We start from the raw sequence: 16,947 nt of genomic DNA on the forward strand, positions 1-16,947 counted from the left end.
GCTCCAGGCTCGGCAGCCAGGAGAAGGAGCTGGCGCCCCGTGGGAAGGCTCGCAGACGGCGCCGCTGCCCACGCCCAGGCACAGGTCCGGGGGTCACCGCGCCGGGTGAGCCCCGCAGGATAAGGCTGCTGTCGCGGGCGGGGACGGCTGCGCTGGCTCACCACCGCCGGGTCTCCCCTGGCAAGCTCGAGCTGCCTCCCCGAGGACGTGGGGCTGCTTGCGACGCTGAGAGACTACCTATGCTGCTTCATCCCGCGGGAGGGAAGCCTATCGCTGCTTTTGCTGAAGACTTTTCATTTTGAGTTGGCTTTTTCTGACTGTGCAATTGTAATAATGTGAGGTGTTGACCAAGAGCAAACCGTCTTCAGAGGAGAAAGGAACCGCCGTACAAGCACCTGGATCAGCCCCAGGGCTCCGACCCTGTGGGCCTGCTTCCCGGCTCTTCCCGTGGGCGGCCGCCCTCACCCTGCGGACCATGGGCGACTCGTTTGCTGACTGATCTGCGTCTCACACATTCAGCGTCACCCCGAGAGTGTGGTCCCATAACATGGCCACGCAGAGTCACCCTCATGCCCCGAGGCACATGCTGAGTTGTCACAGAGTTGTGTCTCAGGGCCAGATGACGGGGGTTCCAACGTCCCCTGTGAGTTAGATGGATTTGGGGGTGTCAGTGTCCACTGTGAGTTAGATGGACAGGGGTACCAGAATGCCCTGTGAGATACATGGACTTGGGGTGCAGCGTGTCTTGTGAACTGTGTGGACTTGGGGTGCAGCGTGACCTGTGAACCTGGGGTACGGCGTGCCTTGTGAATTAGAAGTTCACTTTCAGGAATGGCTGTCGGAGCATCAGGGCCGCTATGCGGGAGGAAATGAGCGAGTGGCGGGAGCCAGCCCCGGGAGGCAGCCTTGGCCGCAGCAACCTGACAGCGAGACCCGCCTGTGCCCACCATCCCCACCAGCTCCCCAGGGCCTCCTGCCGAGCGCCACAGACTCAGGCTGGCCCCCAAGGCCGGGGCCCCGGCCCCCTCCCTGCAGGCCTTCAGCGGGCGGCGCTTCTCCCTGTCGCTCGTCCCAACATCCGCAGGCCCTGCCCCGGCCAGCCAGGTGACCAGGCGGGCTGAGCGCTGCGGGTAAGGCCAGGAGAAAGGGGGTCAACATCCGCAGGCCCTGCCCCGGCCAGCCAGGTGACCAGGCGGGCTGAGCGCTGCGGGTAAGGCCAGGAGAAAGCGGGTGGACTGCTGACGCCGACGCGCCCGTGGGAAGACTCCGTTAGATGTTACTAGCTGGGCGTCACAGGGCTTCTGAAGTTACCGCATCGGAACGATTTGAGAATCAAAGACCTGAGCATCACCTCGTGTCAGGAAGGAAGCCCCACTCCCACATGGGCCCAGGCTCCCCTGCCCGGCGCCAGTGGAGCCCGGCAGGGCTAGGCTGCGAGCCTCAACGCAGACCCCGCTGGGCACCTGCTCACCCACAGGGGCCGCCTCTCTCCAGCCACGTGGGCATGTCTCATCTCAGAGACTCGAGGCCCCAGAGAACACGGCCAGACTGCACGTGCCCGTCCGCACGGCGCCTCCTGCCTCCCTGACAAGCTCCCCTCCAGCAGGCCCAGCCGGAGAAGGGGCCCTCGGCCTGGGCACTTCCCGCATGCCAGCACACGCCAGCTGTGTCTCCAGGGCCCGCAGCCAGCTCCTCGGCACCGAGCTCATCCATGATGCCACCATGTCCCACCCGTGACGCGAGGCCCCATCACCCAGATGCCTCGAGAGTGTTTCCCGTCTCCCCGCCAGGCAACCCCACCCACCGGATGTCCCTCATGCGGAAGCCAGGAGCTGTCCGATGTCTCGAGTATCACAGTTAACACTGCAGGTCCCACCCCACCGTCGCCCGTGAAGCCCCAGTGCTCTCTCCTCAGGCTGCCTCCTCCAGGACGCCCTCCCTGCCTCTTCAGGATGTCTGGGCCCAAACGTCTCTTTGCAGGCCCAGTGAAGACAAGGGTGGTTCTGTCTGGTTCTCTGTGGCCCGTGGCACTCAGCACAAAGCCAGAAAGAGAAGGAAGGTGAGGGGCCAATGAAGGCGAGACTACAAAACCCGCCTGGACACCACAGATGGCTCCAGGATGGGCTGGGCGCCACGCTGCCGGCTCCCAGTCAGGCCTGGCCACCCACGCAGACACCGGCTGCTCGTCCCCGGGGGCCCAAGCCCCGCATGGCGAGTCCCCGGCCGCCCAACCCGGCCTCCCCGCCGTCTCCCCGAGCCTCCTGACCCGGCCTCCCCGCCGTCTCCCCGGCCGCCCGACCCGGCCTCCCCGCCGTCTCCCCGAGTCTCCTGACCTGGCCTCCCCGCCGTCTCCCTGAGCCTCCTGACCCGGCCTCCCCGCCGTCTCCCCAGCCGCCCGACCCAGCCTCCCCGCCGTGTCCCCGAGCAGCGCAGCCCCAGCCCCCCGGTGCCTGGCAGCCCCGGCCTCGGCTGGCCGGCATCTGTCCAGGCCCACTGTGGCCTGGTGTCTTTTCAGAACCCTCTCCATGTCCTGACACGATGCGATGGGCACCACACGACAGCACAGGGCCCCGCGCTTCACCACCGCACGCAGCCGCTCACCACGCCACGCCACGCCCCGTGCCACGCTCTCCACGTGTTATACAGCACGTCAGGCAACGCTGTGCAGTCACGGAACAGCGTCACTACATTACGCCATGTTACGTGTGAGGCTCCCTCGCATAGCTGATACCTCGCCATGTTACGTGTGAGGCTCCCTCGCATAGCTGATACCTCGCCATGTTACGTGTGAGGCTCCCTCGCATAGCTGATACCTCGCCATGTTACGTGTGAGGCTCCCTCGCATAACTGATACCTCGCCGATCACACACAGCGCACGCTGCGTCCCCAGCCACACGGCATCGCTTTATGCTCCACATTGCCCCCTCCTCGCCTTCCCCGCGGGGCTGCACCCTCACCAGGGCCGAGTCTCTGTTCGGTCAGACCGCAGCACACCCCGGCCCGCACAGGGCCTGGCACAACCGAACCACATTGGTACTGACCAACGATCCCTAAGGGGGGGACTGGCCTCGACTGAAGGCACCTCCAGGAGACGCCTGGGCCCTCAGAGACAGCAAGGCTCAGCATCCTTGGCGTGGACACCCTGAAGCTACGCCAGCCCCTCCCCATGCCCCAGTTCCGCACCCACACGTGACTGGGCCCGAGGCGTGCCAGCCAGGGTCCACGTGCCCAGCCCCGGCAGGGCTGCAGCGCCCAGGACCTGCACGGGCCTGACCTCCAGGAGCCCTGAGCTGGTCCCCACTGCCGTCCCCGACTCCACCTCCCCCTCCACAGGGTCACCTGTGTCAGCATTCGGTCCAGAGCGACGGGGCCCATGGACAGCCCTCGGCCCTGACGGCATCCAACACCTGACCAGGATTCCAGGAGGAAAGTGAGGCCCCAGCCCTGAAGGTCCCCCGTCCCCCTCCCATCCGCTCTGTGGGGGCTCCAGCAGTGGTGAAGACATGAACAAGGAGCCCCAATACCTGCCTGGGGCTGAGGATGAGAGAGGAGCCTCATTACAGAAGCGCCTTCAAGTCTTTCAAAACAGAAGCAATTTCATCATCATATAAGTATGAAGAGGGAGCAGCCCCACATGTCATCACAGGAACCTCCCGAGCGGGGCTCTAACCTCCCTCACAGCATGGGATCAATCCACTTATATCAGGAACCTCCTGAGCAGGGCTCTAACCTCCCTGATAGCACGGGATCAAGTCCACCCCCGTGTGGACTCTGTACCGGTGGGAGGCCTCGTCTGCCGGTGACCACAGACATGCCCGCAAGTCGGAGGGGGTCAAGCTGACTGTGCAGTTTGGTATTTCAGCACCAAATACTACGATCCTGTGGTCACAGGCTAATTCTCTGTAGTCCTTCCCTTATAGCATCAAGTACGTTCAGAACATCATGAAAGTACTTAAAATATAAAAAGGAGCCACGTTTTTAAAACTACAGGTGTCATTGCCCAGCCTGCAGGGCCTGCAGGACACACGGCGGCCGGCGCCCCACGCTGGCTCACGGGCACGCTGGTGTGATGTAGACATCTGAGTTTAGAGGCCGTGACAACGCTCAAGCCACAGGTGCCGTTCCCTCTCCACGCCTGACACGGACACATGAGACAAAACCAAGACGCCAGGTTTCAAACAGTCAACCTCACTTCCCCCAGAGAGTGACAAAATAATGAAAGGCCATTGTCACAAGTACATGGTCACAAATCTAAAAAGATAAAAAGATTTCATTTCATTTCGTTCCATTCATATTGTCGTTAGGTTCCAACAAATCCAGTTCTGAAAGTATCATTTCCCAGTACTGGGGTGAACTGCCACTCACGGAACGATTAGTGCATATCTGGGTAAAACAATGATGCTTGTTTTGGTCTCAAGCATATGCAGTAACCTCTTGTACTGAGGAAGGAGGGGCATGAAGCCAGTCCACTCAAGCATATTCAGTAACCTCTTGTACTGAGGAAGGAGGGGCATGAAGCCAGTCCATGCAGCGAGGGGGTCCGTGGCCACTTGGGCGCAGAGACTTCAGACCAGAGTCTGCTGCCCGCTCCCCAGGGCCCGCTTGGCCGCTCTGCCGGACGGGGAGACTGCCCGGCCGGGTCGGTCCACCCCGAGCTCCACCCCCGCAGTGGAATGAAGCCTGGGAGCAGGCTCAGTCTCCACAGGCAGATCTGTCAGATTTATGGGAACTGGTACAACTGTGCAAGGAATTATTTAACCGACAATTCTTGTCCCCAGAATCATCGTGCTAAGTTGCTTCAGTCTTGTCCGACTCTTTGCAGCTCCATGGGCTGTAGCCTGCAAGGCTCCTCTGTCTGTGGGATCCTCCAGCAAGAATACTGGTGCGGGCTGCCATTTCCTCCTCCAGGGAGCATCCTCACCCAGGGATGGAACCCACATCTCTTGTGTCTCCTGCATTGGCAGGTGGGATGTGTGCCACCAACGCCACCTGGGAGGCCCCCAATCATCACTCTGAACAAACAAGCGCCACCAAGGGCCCCAGAATCCCTGCAAGTACAAGCCAGCAGCAACCGAGATCAAGACGGCCTGGGGTTTGTTCCTCTAAAGGGGGCATAACCACTGTTTTATGCCTGTTTACTGTCAGTGGACAAAGAAACTTTAAGTTAACAGACACAATATGACGACACCTCAACTGCCAGGAACTGTCCCTCAGTCACCCAGGACCCGCGCTGCACTGCACCCTGGGAGGAAGTGTCAATTCCGTTAAAGTAGTTTATATGCTTAGCGACGCACAGGACTGGCTGAGGCTGGCTGAAACAGTCACTCTGTGCTACACCTGGGCATCCTGTGCCCAGCACAGCGCTCGCAGAAGCCTTACCTGCCGCCTTCGCCGCCGCCGCTGCAGTCACATTCTGGGCGTTGGCGCGTACCCTGAAGGTCACTGCTGGCCCCTCGACCCTGGAAGAGACCGTTGAGGAGGCGTCAGGACTGCTCAGGCACCCCACACATCCCAGGGCCACCCTGGGTCCTAGGGGCTCTGCCCACAGGCTCTGCTACTCTAGAAATACATGTGGCAGGGCTCTTACAAAAAAATTCAAATCAACCCCAATAAACCAACAGTAACCAGCAGACACTCCTGTGTGGAAAAAGAAAATTGTTATGGAAACAGGTTTTAGTAGTCAGTTCCCCAGGGAGCCACAGAAGCCAAGAACAGACAGGAAAGAGACAAGTGTTTTTAAAATTCTCTTGAAAACTTATTGAAATCTTTAAGAACTACTCAGTATAAAAATAACTGGCAGGGGACTGCTTGCCAGGAGTTATCAAGACTGTTCAAAGCATTTTAAATACTTTGTTGAACATGACTTTGAAAAGTGAGTCCGTTTTTAAACAACTGATCTGTCTGGCGGGGCAGGAGGCTGTTTCCATCAGGACTCCCCAAGCTCCGCGTCTCCTGGCCCGTCACCCCCTGGACACGCCCCAGGGGCTGGTGTGCCAGGAGCGGGAACCACGCCAGTGGCCCTTGCCACCAGGAGGGCCCTCAGGATAGCTGCTCTTCTGGTGACCAGTGAGGTGACATTTCTACTCTAACCTACATCTGGAGAGTCCCAGGTAAGTAGGGCCCCCCAAACCTAAGCTTCCCTTGGGTGCTGAGAGTGTTCTCTGAAGATCTAGTGGGCGCTCCTAGTTCCCGAAATACAGAGCATGCGGTTCATTCACCTGTCCTCACCTGCAGCACCACGGCCCGCCCTCCTTCCTTCCTTCCTTCCAGGACACCATGTGCAAGCCCCTGGGACGTGCACACACATGACCCTGGGATGCTGCACACTTGGCCTTAGGACATGCACACAGTGACCCTGGGACCGCCCAGCGTGGAAAGCCCAGCATGCCGTGAAGGGAGGTTCCGCGTCTCTGACCGCCCAGCCCCATGTGGCTGAGCTCTGCCCTGGCGTCAGCAAAGGAAGGAAAGATGACCAGCCGTGCCAGGCAGATCCGACCTCCCGGCTGGCCTCGGCATGAGTTCAGGGCTCTCTCCCTGCACCTGCTCTTCTGGGTGGGCACATGGAGTCTCTGCACAGAAATATCTGCATGTCCGTGTCCCAGGTCACCACCTGTCACCCCGCTGAGCCTTTTAAGCTCCGAGGCCTCCGGAGGCTCAGCTGTAAAACGGGAGGTGGTTCAAGTCGCCAGGGAGACAATACGGGGCAAATAAGCACAGACCCCGCAGCGGGAAACTGAAACTCGACTTCGGGGACCCTCCCTCCCCCAGGGGTCCTCACGTGGAGGGAGGGGCGGGGTGGGGGCCGGGCCCCTGCAGGAGGGAGCCTTGGGCCTGCACACAGGAGACCTCCCGACGAGTCCGGTGGTGAATTCCCGCTCTGTCTTCAGGAACTGCCCTCCTACCACGCAGGACACCACACAGACAGTAGACCGCACCCTGCTGGCCTGCTGCAAACTCGGGGAGCGGTCAGGCTGAGGCAGCGCCGGCCGCCCGGGCTGGCCTCGGGCTCAGCTGAAGGCCCGGGCTGGGGATCCAGTAAGCAGACGGCCTCCTGTCTGCCTGCCCGGCGAGAGCCCAGAGCAGCGCATCCATCGGCACCACCGACAGCCGGGACTCGATTATAAAACCATAAGAGCGGTGGCCGGGCATCTGCCGGCGTAATTACAGCGGCATGCCATTGGCGTCTTAATGGCCTCTAACGATGTAGTAAGATATAATGGAATTTACTTGACAGCTACAGAGCCATTAACAAAACATATTAAGCATAACTAGTCCTTCCACAGAAACACAGCCCTGAAAGAGCGCTCCAAGCGGCGCCCTCCACACCTCTCCAGGAGCCACGATCTGCCGCGCCAGCAACGCGACGCAGAGACCCCCTGCGGCCGTGCGGTCGTCCCCTCCAGGGCCCTGCCCGGTCACCCCTGCAGGTGCTGTGGACCCGCACGTGCTGTGTCCTGGGGGCGACATACAGGACTCGTTGGGATGCCACATGCACCCCACACGCGTGCAGCATTAAAGACTCAGAGGTGCCGGCCCCGCATCAACTGGGCAGGACCCGGGCTCCCGAGGCACAGATGTGCGGGCTGGCTCGGGGCTCCAGGGCAGGGCGAGGCCTCGGGGTAGGACCTTGAGCTGTGGCCAAGACTGACAGAGGCTGAAAGAGGGCAGTGGCGTCGTTGTGGCCCCCAGGGGACGCAGGAGGCCTGCGTTCACCAAGCAAGAAAGAGACCCCAGCAAGTGGTATTTACAAAAGAGCTGAGCTGATAACCAGCCCACCTCTGAAGGCGGGAAAACTCCCAATACCCCCAGACTTGGAGGTGGTGTGTCTGGGAGGGACTGAGCCAAGAAGTGAGGAGCAGAGCAAGGTGAGGGGCCGGAGAGGAGGCACCAGGTCAAAACTGCACCTCCCGAAGTGCTGGGCCCGCCTCTCCCCGCCCCTGGATCCCACAGACCCCGCCCCTTCCCCTCGGGCCCTTGTGGCCCGCCTCTCCCCTCCCACCAGAGCCCCCGGGCCCCGCCCCGCCCCCTGGAGACCCCAGACCCCGCCCCTCCCACCGGAGCCCCGGGCCCCAGTGCACTTCCGACGGCCCCTCACGCTCTTCCCACCTCAGGGTCCCATCAGGAAACAGGGCTGGGCCCCAGACCCAGGCACCTGTCACGTGCCAGCCCTGGCCTCCGTGTCACCAGCTCTTTCTAAAACCCAGCCCACTGAGGGCGAGGCGGGCTGGGGCACTCGGGGACTTCAGGGCCCACTCCTTGGGGCCTGCACACTGCAGGTGCCAGCCCCAGGCCCTGGCTCACCTGCCGTGGGGCCCCCCCTACCATCCAGAGCCCCAGTGGTTCCCCAGGCCCTGGCACACCTGCGGTGGGCCCGCCCCACCATCCAGAGCCCCAGTGGTTCCCCAGGCCCTGGCACACCTGCGGTGGGCCCGCCCCACCATCCAGAGCCCCCGGGGGTTCCGGGTCAGCGGGGCCCTCTCGGGATCGCCCTCCTGCTGACACTCGGGTTTCTGCTGCGCTTACAGAGCTAACCGGACCCCCCAGATGCTCCCCTCTCTTCCTCCAGCACCAGCCTCTGTGGCACACTGAACACACCCCACTGGTAACCTGCTGGAGGGACACTCAGAAGGAGGAGCCACCCGAGCCCCACCCGCACTCACTCAACGTCCGTGAAGACGCCCGCTGGCACCTCCAGGAGCCGCGCCACGCCCTCCAGCGCCTGCGTGCCCTCGTCCAGGCTCAGGGAGCTGTGGGGAGACGGCAGGGTTACCCGGTGGGCTTCTCACTTCGAGGAACAGGGCTCCGTGACCCCCACACCCCCTCACTGCGAGGAACGGGGCCCCGCCCCCTCCCGCCCCCTCACTCTGAGGACCCCGACCCCGCACCCCCTGGGACTCCGCGCCCCAAGCCCGTGCTGATCCGAGAGCCGCCCTGCCTGCATTTCCATTATGCGGCCTGGGGTGGGGCAGGGGGCAGCTGGGAGCAGGCGTCTCTCCAGCCGGGGCGAATCGCCGCACTTTAAACCAGTAAGAGGAGCGACACAGTGCGAATGGGTGTGGGGGATGGGTGTGTGGGGGGGATGGGCCGGGAGCGGCAGGTTGGCCCCTCTGCGCTGGGGGCTGCCCCACCCCACCATCCTGCTTCCTGGGACAGTGAGTAGCCCTCAGGGCTGGGAACCCACGCATCAAGGATGGATGAGACCCCCAAACCTCCCAGACACACTCTCCACAGGCTTTTATGTCACCAGGTTTTAAATAAGAATGTTTTAAAAGTGGTGCATCTGCATGTGTGGCTACCCTAGAGTCGTCCCACCGGCTGCCCTGAACAGAACCACAGCTGCAGCCCTGGCTCTGTGGTGGGGCTGAGCCCAGAAGGCGGCAACTGAGGACAGCCACGGATGCACCAGGTGTGCACACGGACCCCTGTGGACACAGACACTCCCCGGGTGTGCACACACGCCCCTGAAGACACAGACACTCCCTGGGTGTGCACACACACCCCTGCAGACACAGACACTCCCCGGGTGTGCACACACACCCCTGCGGACACAGACACTCCCCGGGTGTGCACACACACCCCTGTGGACACAGACACTCCCCGGGTGTGCACACACACCCCTGTGGACACAGACACTCCCCGGGTGTGCACACACACCCCTGTGGACACAGACACTCCCCGGGTGTGCACACACGCCCCTACGGACACAGACATTCCCCGGGTGTGCACACACGCCCCTGCAGACACAGACACTCCCCGGGTGTGCACACACACACCCCTGCGGACACAGACACTCCCCGGGTGTGTATCCCAAGGTGTGCACACACACCCCCCCCCCTGTAGACAAGGACATTCCCCAGGTATGCAAAAACAGACACGACCCTGCAGACACTCCCAAGGTGTGCACACACACCCCTGTAGACAAGGACATCCCCCAGGTGTGCACACACAGACACACCCCTGCAGTCACTCCCAAGGTGTGCACACATACCCCTGCGGACATGGCCACTCCCCAGGTGTGCACACACACACCTGTAGACACAGACACTTCCCAGGAGCTGCAGGGGGACACCTCAGCCCCTCCTGCTGCACTGTCAGGGCAGGCAGGGCAAATGGCTCATGACAACGGTGGCCCCATTCTTGTTCAAGTCAGACAAATGAGAGGCTGTCGACTGTACTCAAACCCAGCACGCAATTATTTCTCTTTTGTTTTTAAACTACGTGGCCATCATCTGTCACTTCATGGTCTGAACTTCCTTAGAAAGTAGTTGTAGTTAATCTCAAAAATCACTGGACGGACACTTGTAATTTCCAGGGCCCGACTGTGACACCTGCCGCGGGGTCTCCTGGACACCTGCCGCCTGGAACAGAGACGGCGCGCTTCTAGCAGCTGGAGGTCAGATGTCGGAGCGGGAGTGGCGGCGGGTGCTCCGCCTGCCGCGCCGTTAGGGCAGGAAGGGTCACCGTCAAGAGCTGGCGGGCCTCCCCTCTAAGGCTCCTCTTCCTTCCTCAGACAGCCTGCTCGTTAAGCGAGGCGTGTGCTGGGGAGCCTGTACATCAGCAAAACGGGGAAAGGGCCCCGTAATCCCGGACAGGAAGCATGCGAGAGGCTGCCCCACCCCTGCACAGCCTAGATCACCACTGGGTCAAAATGAGAAAATCCAAGTCTGTCAGGGGAGTGTTGAGGCCATTCTCAAAACAAAGACTAGGGACCATGACCTGAGGGTCAGAAACATTCAGTTCAGTCGCTTGGTAGTGTCCGACTCTGTGACCCCATGGACTGCAGCACGCCAGGCCTCCCTGTCCAGCACCAACTCCCAGAGTTTACTCAAACTCATGCCCATCGAGTCGGTGATGCCATCCAACCATCTCATCCTCTGCCGTCCCCTTCTCCTCCTGCCTTCAGTCTTTCCCAGCATCAGGGTCTTTTCAGAAACATTAAGACCAGTGAGAACTTAAAAGCAACTCTCCGCCCTCAACTACAAGGGGTTCTACGGAAATTATCTCATTCATTGCTCACAACAAACCTGGAAGGAAGGGCCTGTATTAACCTTCCTTCAAAGAGGTGGAAACTGAGACTCCAGGAATTAAATTCAGTGCCGAAGATCACACTACCAGTAAATCCTCAAAGAAAGACACAAACTGAAAGGGTCAAGTGCACCCTGGTGTGTCAGCTTCGGGACTGTGGGGCAAGCACGCATCCTGCCCGCACGCCCTCCCCCGGACCACGCCCTCACCCGGACCACGCCCTCACCAGACCACGCCCTCTGACCACGCCCTCCCCCGGACCACGCCCTCCCCTGACCACACCCTCACTCTGACCACGCCTCATCCTGACCATGCCTCACCCTGACCATGCCCTCACCAGACCACGCCCTCTGACCATGCCCTCACCTGACCACGCCCTCTGACCATGCCCTCACCTGACCACGCCCTCACCCTGACGATGCCCTCACCCGACCACGCCCTCACTTTGACCATGCCCTCACCAGACCACGCCCTCACCCTGACCACGCCCTCACCCTGACCACGCCCTCACCAGACCACGCCCCCCACCCCAAGGCTCCCCCACCCCAAGGCTCCCCGACCCCAAGCAGACGGAACCGCGTCCGCTCCCGCAGTCCCTCAGGTCTTTTCCTAGAGTCACCGCCTCTTCTGAGACAGATGAGATCCATCTCCAAGCGGTCTGTCCCTCCCGCCCACAGACGTCCACCTCGGGGGTGCTGCATCCCAGGGCTGGCGGGGCTTCGGCTGCTTCACTTCCCAACTGTGAACATGTCACGGTTTATTCAAAAATTCTCCAAAGGTCGGGAACTAACTGAGTGATGGATCACAAAACACGAAAACTAGTCGACCTCGATACCAACGTTTTTGCTGAGATACTTGAAATCAGTCAATAAAATGAGACTTTCATGGGATTCACCGATTGTTCTATAAAAATTATGATGTTTATCTTTTAAAATCATCTTTCAAGGTAGCTAGCATTTTCGTTAACCCACAAGAATTCTCTCTAGTGCAGACGAGTGATGCTTCTGACGAGGACAGGGATATAGGTGGAGGCCACGGTGATAATTCAGAATTCCAGCTCCAGGGTGCACCACCTTCCTTCCCTGCGGAAGTCTAACAAAGACCACACTTCTCAGAGCAGGGGTGAGTGAGCCCATGATAACCTGTGGGCCAAACTGAACTCCCATGAGGGCCGAACACAGGCAGACTCCTGAGTCTCTAACAGTCCTGAACGACTCAGTAAATTAGCCTTAAAAGACTGCTGCTGCTGCTAAGTCACTTTAGTGTGTCCAACTCTGTGAGACCCCATAGACGGCAGCCCACCAGGCTCCCATTCCTGGGATTCTCCAGGCAAGAATATGGAGTGGGTTGCCATTTCCTTCTCCAGTGCATGAAAGTGAAAAGTGAAAGTGAAGTCGCTCAGTCGTGTCTGACTCTTCGAGACCCCACGGACTGTAGCCTACCAGGCTCCTCCATCCATGGGATTTCCCAGGCAAGAGTACTGGACTGGGTTGCCATTGCCTTCTCCTAAAAGACTGCTAACAACCATCAACTCTTCAGAGGTAAAAAAAGAAATTGTAAGAAAAAAACCGCTGTTTTCCAACATCATTTTTTAACATCAAGATGAGACTGTGCTTCTCAACATAAATATATTCAAAATTTTAGTAAATATGTTCTCCATACGACATTTGAATAAACATATTCTCCACAAATATAGTCTCCATAACAATTTTACTCTCCAGGGGAAAAAAATCTGCCAAATGCTTAATACAAATCTAAGTACAAAACGTCTTAGAGTCATCTTTATAAAAAGTGCATGGAAATCAAAAACATAAAAGGGAGTAATGTAAAAATGTAAAGCTTTTGTATGCATTCAGAGTTAAGTTACTATCAACCTACACAGACCTGTGAATATAAGACGCTTTATGTAAGCCTCATGGTAACCGCAGAGCCACAGTCAGCAGTAGTGCAATCTTAGAAAGCTTTCGGCCTTTCCCCGTTGAGTGTGGTGCTACCGGGGTTTGTGGCTGCAGCCCTTACTGTGCTGAGGATGCTCCCTCTACACCTGCTTTGTTAGGAGTTTGTACCGCTAAAGGAAATTGACCTTTTTCTTCTTGAGAGGGTCACTCTCACCTGCTTCCACGACGATGCGATCCAGACACACCGTGTGTCCCAGACTGTGGAGCGCCTGTCAGGGAGCACCGCCCTCCCCAGCCTCCTCCTGCCCAGAGAGGGTCACGCGGGGCCTTTGTGCACCTCTGCACCCGCCTGTGCCTCCCGACCCCAAGGGGGATCGTCCAGCATCGGAAGCCTGAAACCGACCCTGATGTGACCACGGGCCAGCACTTCCAATGGACACTTGCCATCTCAGGACAGAGTGTTTTCCGTTTTCCCTTTTCCCTCTGGCTTCATTATTCGTTTGCAGACTTACTACTATTTTGACAGCAAAGAAAATCTCATCTTTTCATATTTTCTCCCTCTTTCCTACTCCTTTGTATGTAGAAGTGGAATTTAAACTTCTTAACTTTGCAGATTTAGTCTCAGCCCATTTATAACACAGACCACACTTTGCAAAAAATCAATTGCAGGGGTGAGAGGGTGAGGGCCTGTGGGGATTACCGTGGATGCTCAGGGCACCACTGAAGATGAAAAGCTAAACTTTCCCGATGATTATGGAAATCCAACAGCAAAGCCGATGGCTGGGTAGATACAGGTGTGGATATGGATGTAGGTGACACGGGTAGGTGTGGATACACGCAGGTGTGGGTGCAGGTAGACAGAGACGATACAGATGTGCGTGCAGACACACAGGTATGTGTGTAGACATAACGTGTGTGTAGACATACAAATGTGCATGCAGACAGACAGATGTGCGTGTGGACATACAGGTGTGCGTGTACACAAACAGACTGCGGTGCAGGTGTATATACAGATAGAGATGATACAGATGTACGTGTAGACATACAGATGTGTATAAATATACAGATGTGCGTGTGGACATACAGGTGCGGGTGTAGACGCAGGAACAGGTATGAGTGGGGGTGCAGATGTAGACGCGGACGTGTCGGCACAGACAGACCCGTGCTGTAGACACGCAGGTACAGGTGATCCAGATAAGCAGACGACAGATGCGGGTGAACAGACACAGGAGCCAGCGCGGCACACTGGGGACACACACACAGGCGCACGTGTCTACGGCGACCTCCCTCCTGCCACCATCTCCGCTCAGCGAGAGGAGAACAGGGTTCCCACTTCGCCAGAACCCTCTAAGAGCCTGCTCCATCTCATGCTCCCAGTCTGAGCTGCAGAGCTGCCGGCAGGAGTCAGCGTGGGGACCACACACAGATAGAGGGTGAGGCCAGGCTCAGGCCCGGTTGGCGGGCTGGGCCGGGCTTCCGTCCCCTGCCCACCCCACCCCAATGACAGACCTTTGCTGCAGCAGAAGGATCCAATGGGGGCAGGGGGCTCACGGTCAGAGACCACAAGAGCCCCTGACACCACCGTTCATCCTGGCACCTTCTGGCAGCCAGATGTGGCCACGCTGACCTGGAAAGTTTGGGGCCCAAGGGACACTGTCATAACTGCACTTTAATGGCGTTTTCTCACTTTCCCGACCACCATGGTTAGAGCCCAGACAACGTGAAATATCCTCCAGTTCTTTCTAGAATTCCAGCCGACAGCAGCCTGCAAGGCCCAGCCCAGCTCTAGAACCCTCTGAACATGAGCCCATGGCTCCTGGGCCACCTCAGAGCAAAGAGCCACCGACAAGGGGCACCTCCTCTGCCTCCCAGGTCACCCAGCAGACACACAAGTTCTGGACACAGACATGGGAACGGGCTCCACGTGTGATGATAGTAAGGGATCTGGGCTCCTTTCCAGGTGTGACGTGGCATCACGGTATGCTGGAAAGGAAGAATCCTGCTATTTTAGAGGTACTTCACGGCACGCCTCTGAGACACCATAGCTGGGGTTTGTGTCAGAGCAGCAGGAGAGTGGGGAGTGGGTGGGTGACTGGCCGGGCCTCTGGGCCTGGGTCAGCATCCTGTTCGTGTGCGTTTCAACTCTGCACGAAGAAGAGGAACACAAACCTGCTCCCCCATCTAGCCAGTCGGACAGGGACCCATGACTCTGTCCCGTTACCGGGGCTCCCGAGTCCTTGAGCCCAGGCTGTGGGGATGCCTCCCGGGCCCCTGGAGTGCAGCCACAGGAAGGCTGCTGGGCTCGCAGGGTCCATGCCTCGGTTTCCTCATCCACAAACCACTCGAGGTGGGCAGGACCTCTGCACATGCTCCTGGCCACGGGTTCACTTCCCCAAACTCAGGCTCCGCAGCTGGGATGACCCCTGTGCAGGATCGGGGGTCCCTGAAGGACTCGTGCCGGCCGGCGCTCCAGCACCTGCGTCGCCGCCGTGCAGAATTGGGGGCCCCAGCGCCTGCTCAGCCGCCGTGCATGCGGGCTCTTCTCTGTCTTACACACACTGTCCACCGTGGTCTTCTGCCGTCAGCCTGACTTGAAATAACTCTCAAATCACCGTGGGAGGACCAGGGATGGCTACCCTGCCCCTCACACGTCTTGAATCCACCCAGTTTGTGACAAGTGTGAAAACGTAAACGGGGAGGATCAGACTCCTGCCCGCCCATCCGGAAACGTACGAGTGAGGGCAAGGCAGGCAGTGAGGTCAGTGGCATGGTCCCCGTGAGCCTCAGAGAGAATGCAAGCTCCCCACCATGCTCCTCCTTTTGTGAACAACCAAACATACAAAGTCCTTTTCTATTAAAAAAAAAAAAAAAAGAATGGTGTCGGATTCTTGTCAGTTAATAGCTGATCCATTAAGGCTTAAGCTGAGACTTGGTGAAATCCCGCCCCAGAGAACCTCAAATCCCCAATAATCTGACAACAGAGGGGAGACTCTGTGTGTCTGTGAGCATCCCACTCGGGGCAGACCGAGTTAAGGACACAGAGCTCTCGTCTGCACCAAAGATCTTCCACCTGGCAGAAGAAGCCACGATAAAACAAGGGTCTTTTACTTTGGCCGCTCAGAGCAGGTAAGTGCTCAGGCCCAGAGGTGCAGCCAAGGAAATGGACTCCGGATGCAGAGAACAGACCCTCCGACAGCAGTTCCCTCTTACACAAAAGTCAGTGAGAGCAAGCGGCGAGCCCGATGTGAGGGTCCCCCTGTGTCCAGGTGCCAGCCGCTCACTCTGGACGTCCTGTGATGCAGAGGACGCTTGGCCTGGAGGGTCCCGCCCTGAAGCCCACCGTCCCGTCCTCCATGGTTCATGGAGACTCAGAGTCTTCCCGAGGTCGGGAGCCCCTCCAGCACTTTCACGACTCACACTCACGCCCCAGAGAGCAGCAACCCTGCACCCACGCTGGGACCAGTCCTCCAGCATCAGGACATGCTGGCAGGAGGAAAAGCACGCAGAGCAGCGGGCGGTGGCTCCACCAGTGGCCGTGCACACACACGACACATGGAGACACAGGGACACACACACACTACACACACGCACCCAGGTACACACACACACAGGTAACCACGTACACAGACACGTGTACTCACACACGTACACAGACACAGACACGGAAACACACACACGACACACAAACACGGGGACACACACATGTACCCATGGACACACACGTGTACTCACACACACAGATACAGACATGGAAACACGCACACGACACACAAACACGGGGACACACACATGTACCCATGGACACACATGTGTACTCACACACGTACACAGATACAGACACGGAAACACGCACACGACACACAAACGCGGGGACACACACATGTACCCATGGACACATACGTGTACTCACACACACACAGATACAGACACGGAAACACGCACACGACACACAAACACGGGGACACACACATGTACCCATGGACACACACGTGTACTCACACACGTACACAGATACAGACACGGA

General features: G+C 58.7%; 1 protein-coding gene across 5 annotated transcripts in view; it reads right to left on the minus strand.

The window, feature by feature from the left end:
* The window catches only part of PTPRN2 (protein tyrosine phosphatase receptor type N2), a 599,207-nt gene that overhangs the window by 346,594 nt on the left and 235,666 nt on the right, over window positions 1–16,947 (minus strand). For all 5 annotated transcript variants that reach the window (XM_061415339.1, XM_061415342.1, XM_061415343.1 and 2 more), the window contains 2 exons: window positions 8,661–8,747; window positions 5,380–5,459 (listed from right to left, as the gene is read on the minus strand). In XM_061415339.1, coding sequence (XP_061271323.1) covers window positions 5,380–5,459; window positions 8,661–8,747 — 167 coding nt within the window. The remainder of the gene's footprint in view (window positions 1–5,379; window positions 5,460–8,660; window positions 8,748–16,947) is intronic.

Source organism: Bos javanicus, chromosome 4 (genome assembly GCF_032452875.1).
Source record: "Bos javanicus breed banteng chromosome 4, ARS-OSU_banteng_1.0, whole genome shotgun sequence".
Lineage (NCBI taxonomy): Eukaryota > Metazoa > Chordata > Mammalia > Artiodactyla > Bovidae > Bos > Bos javanicus.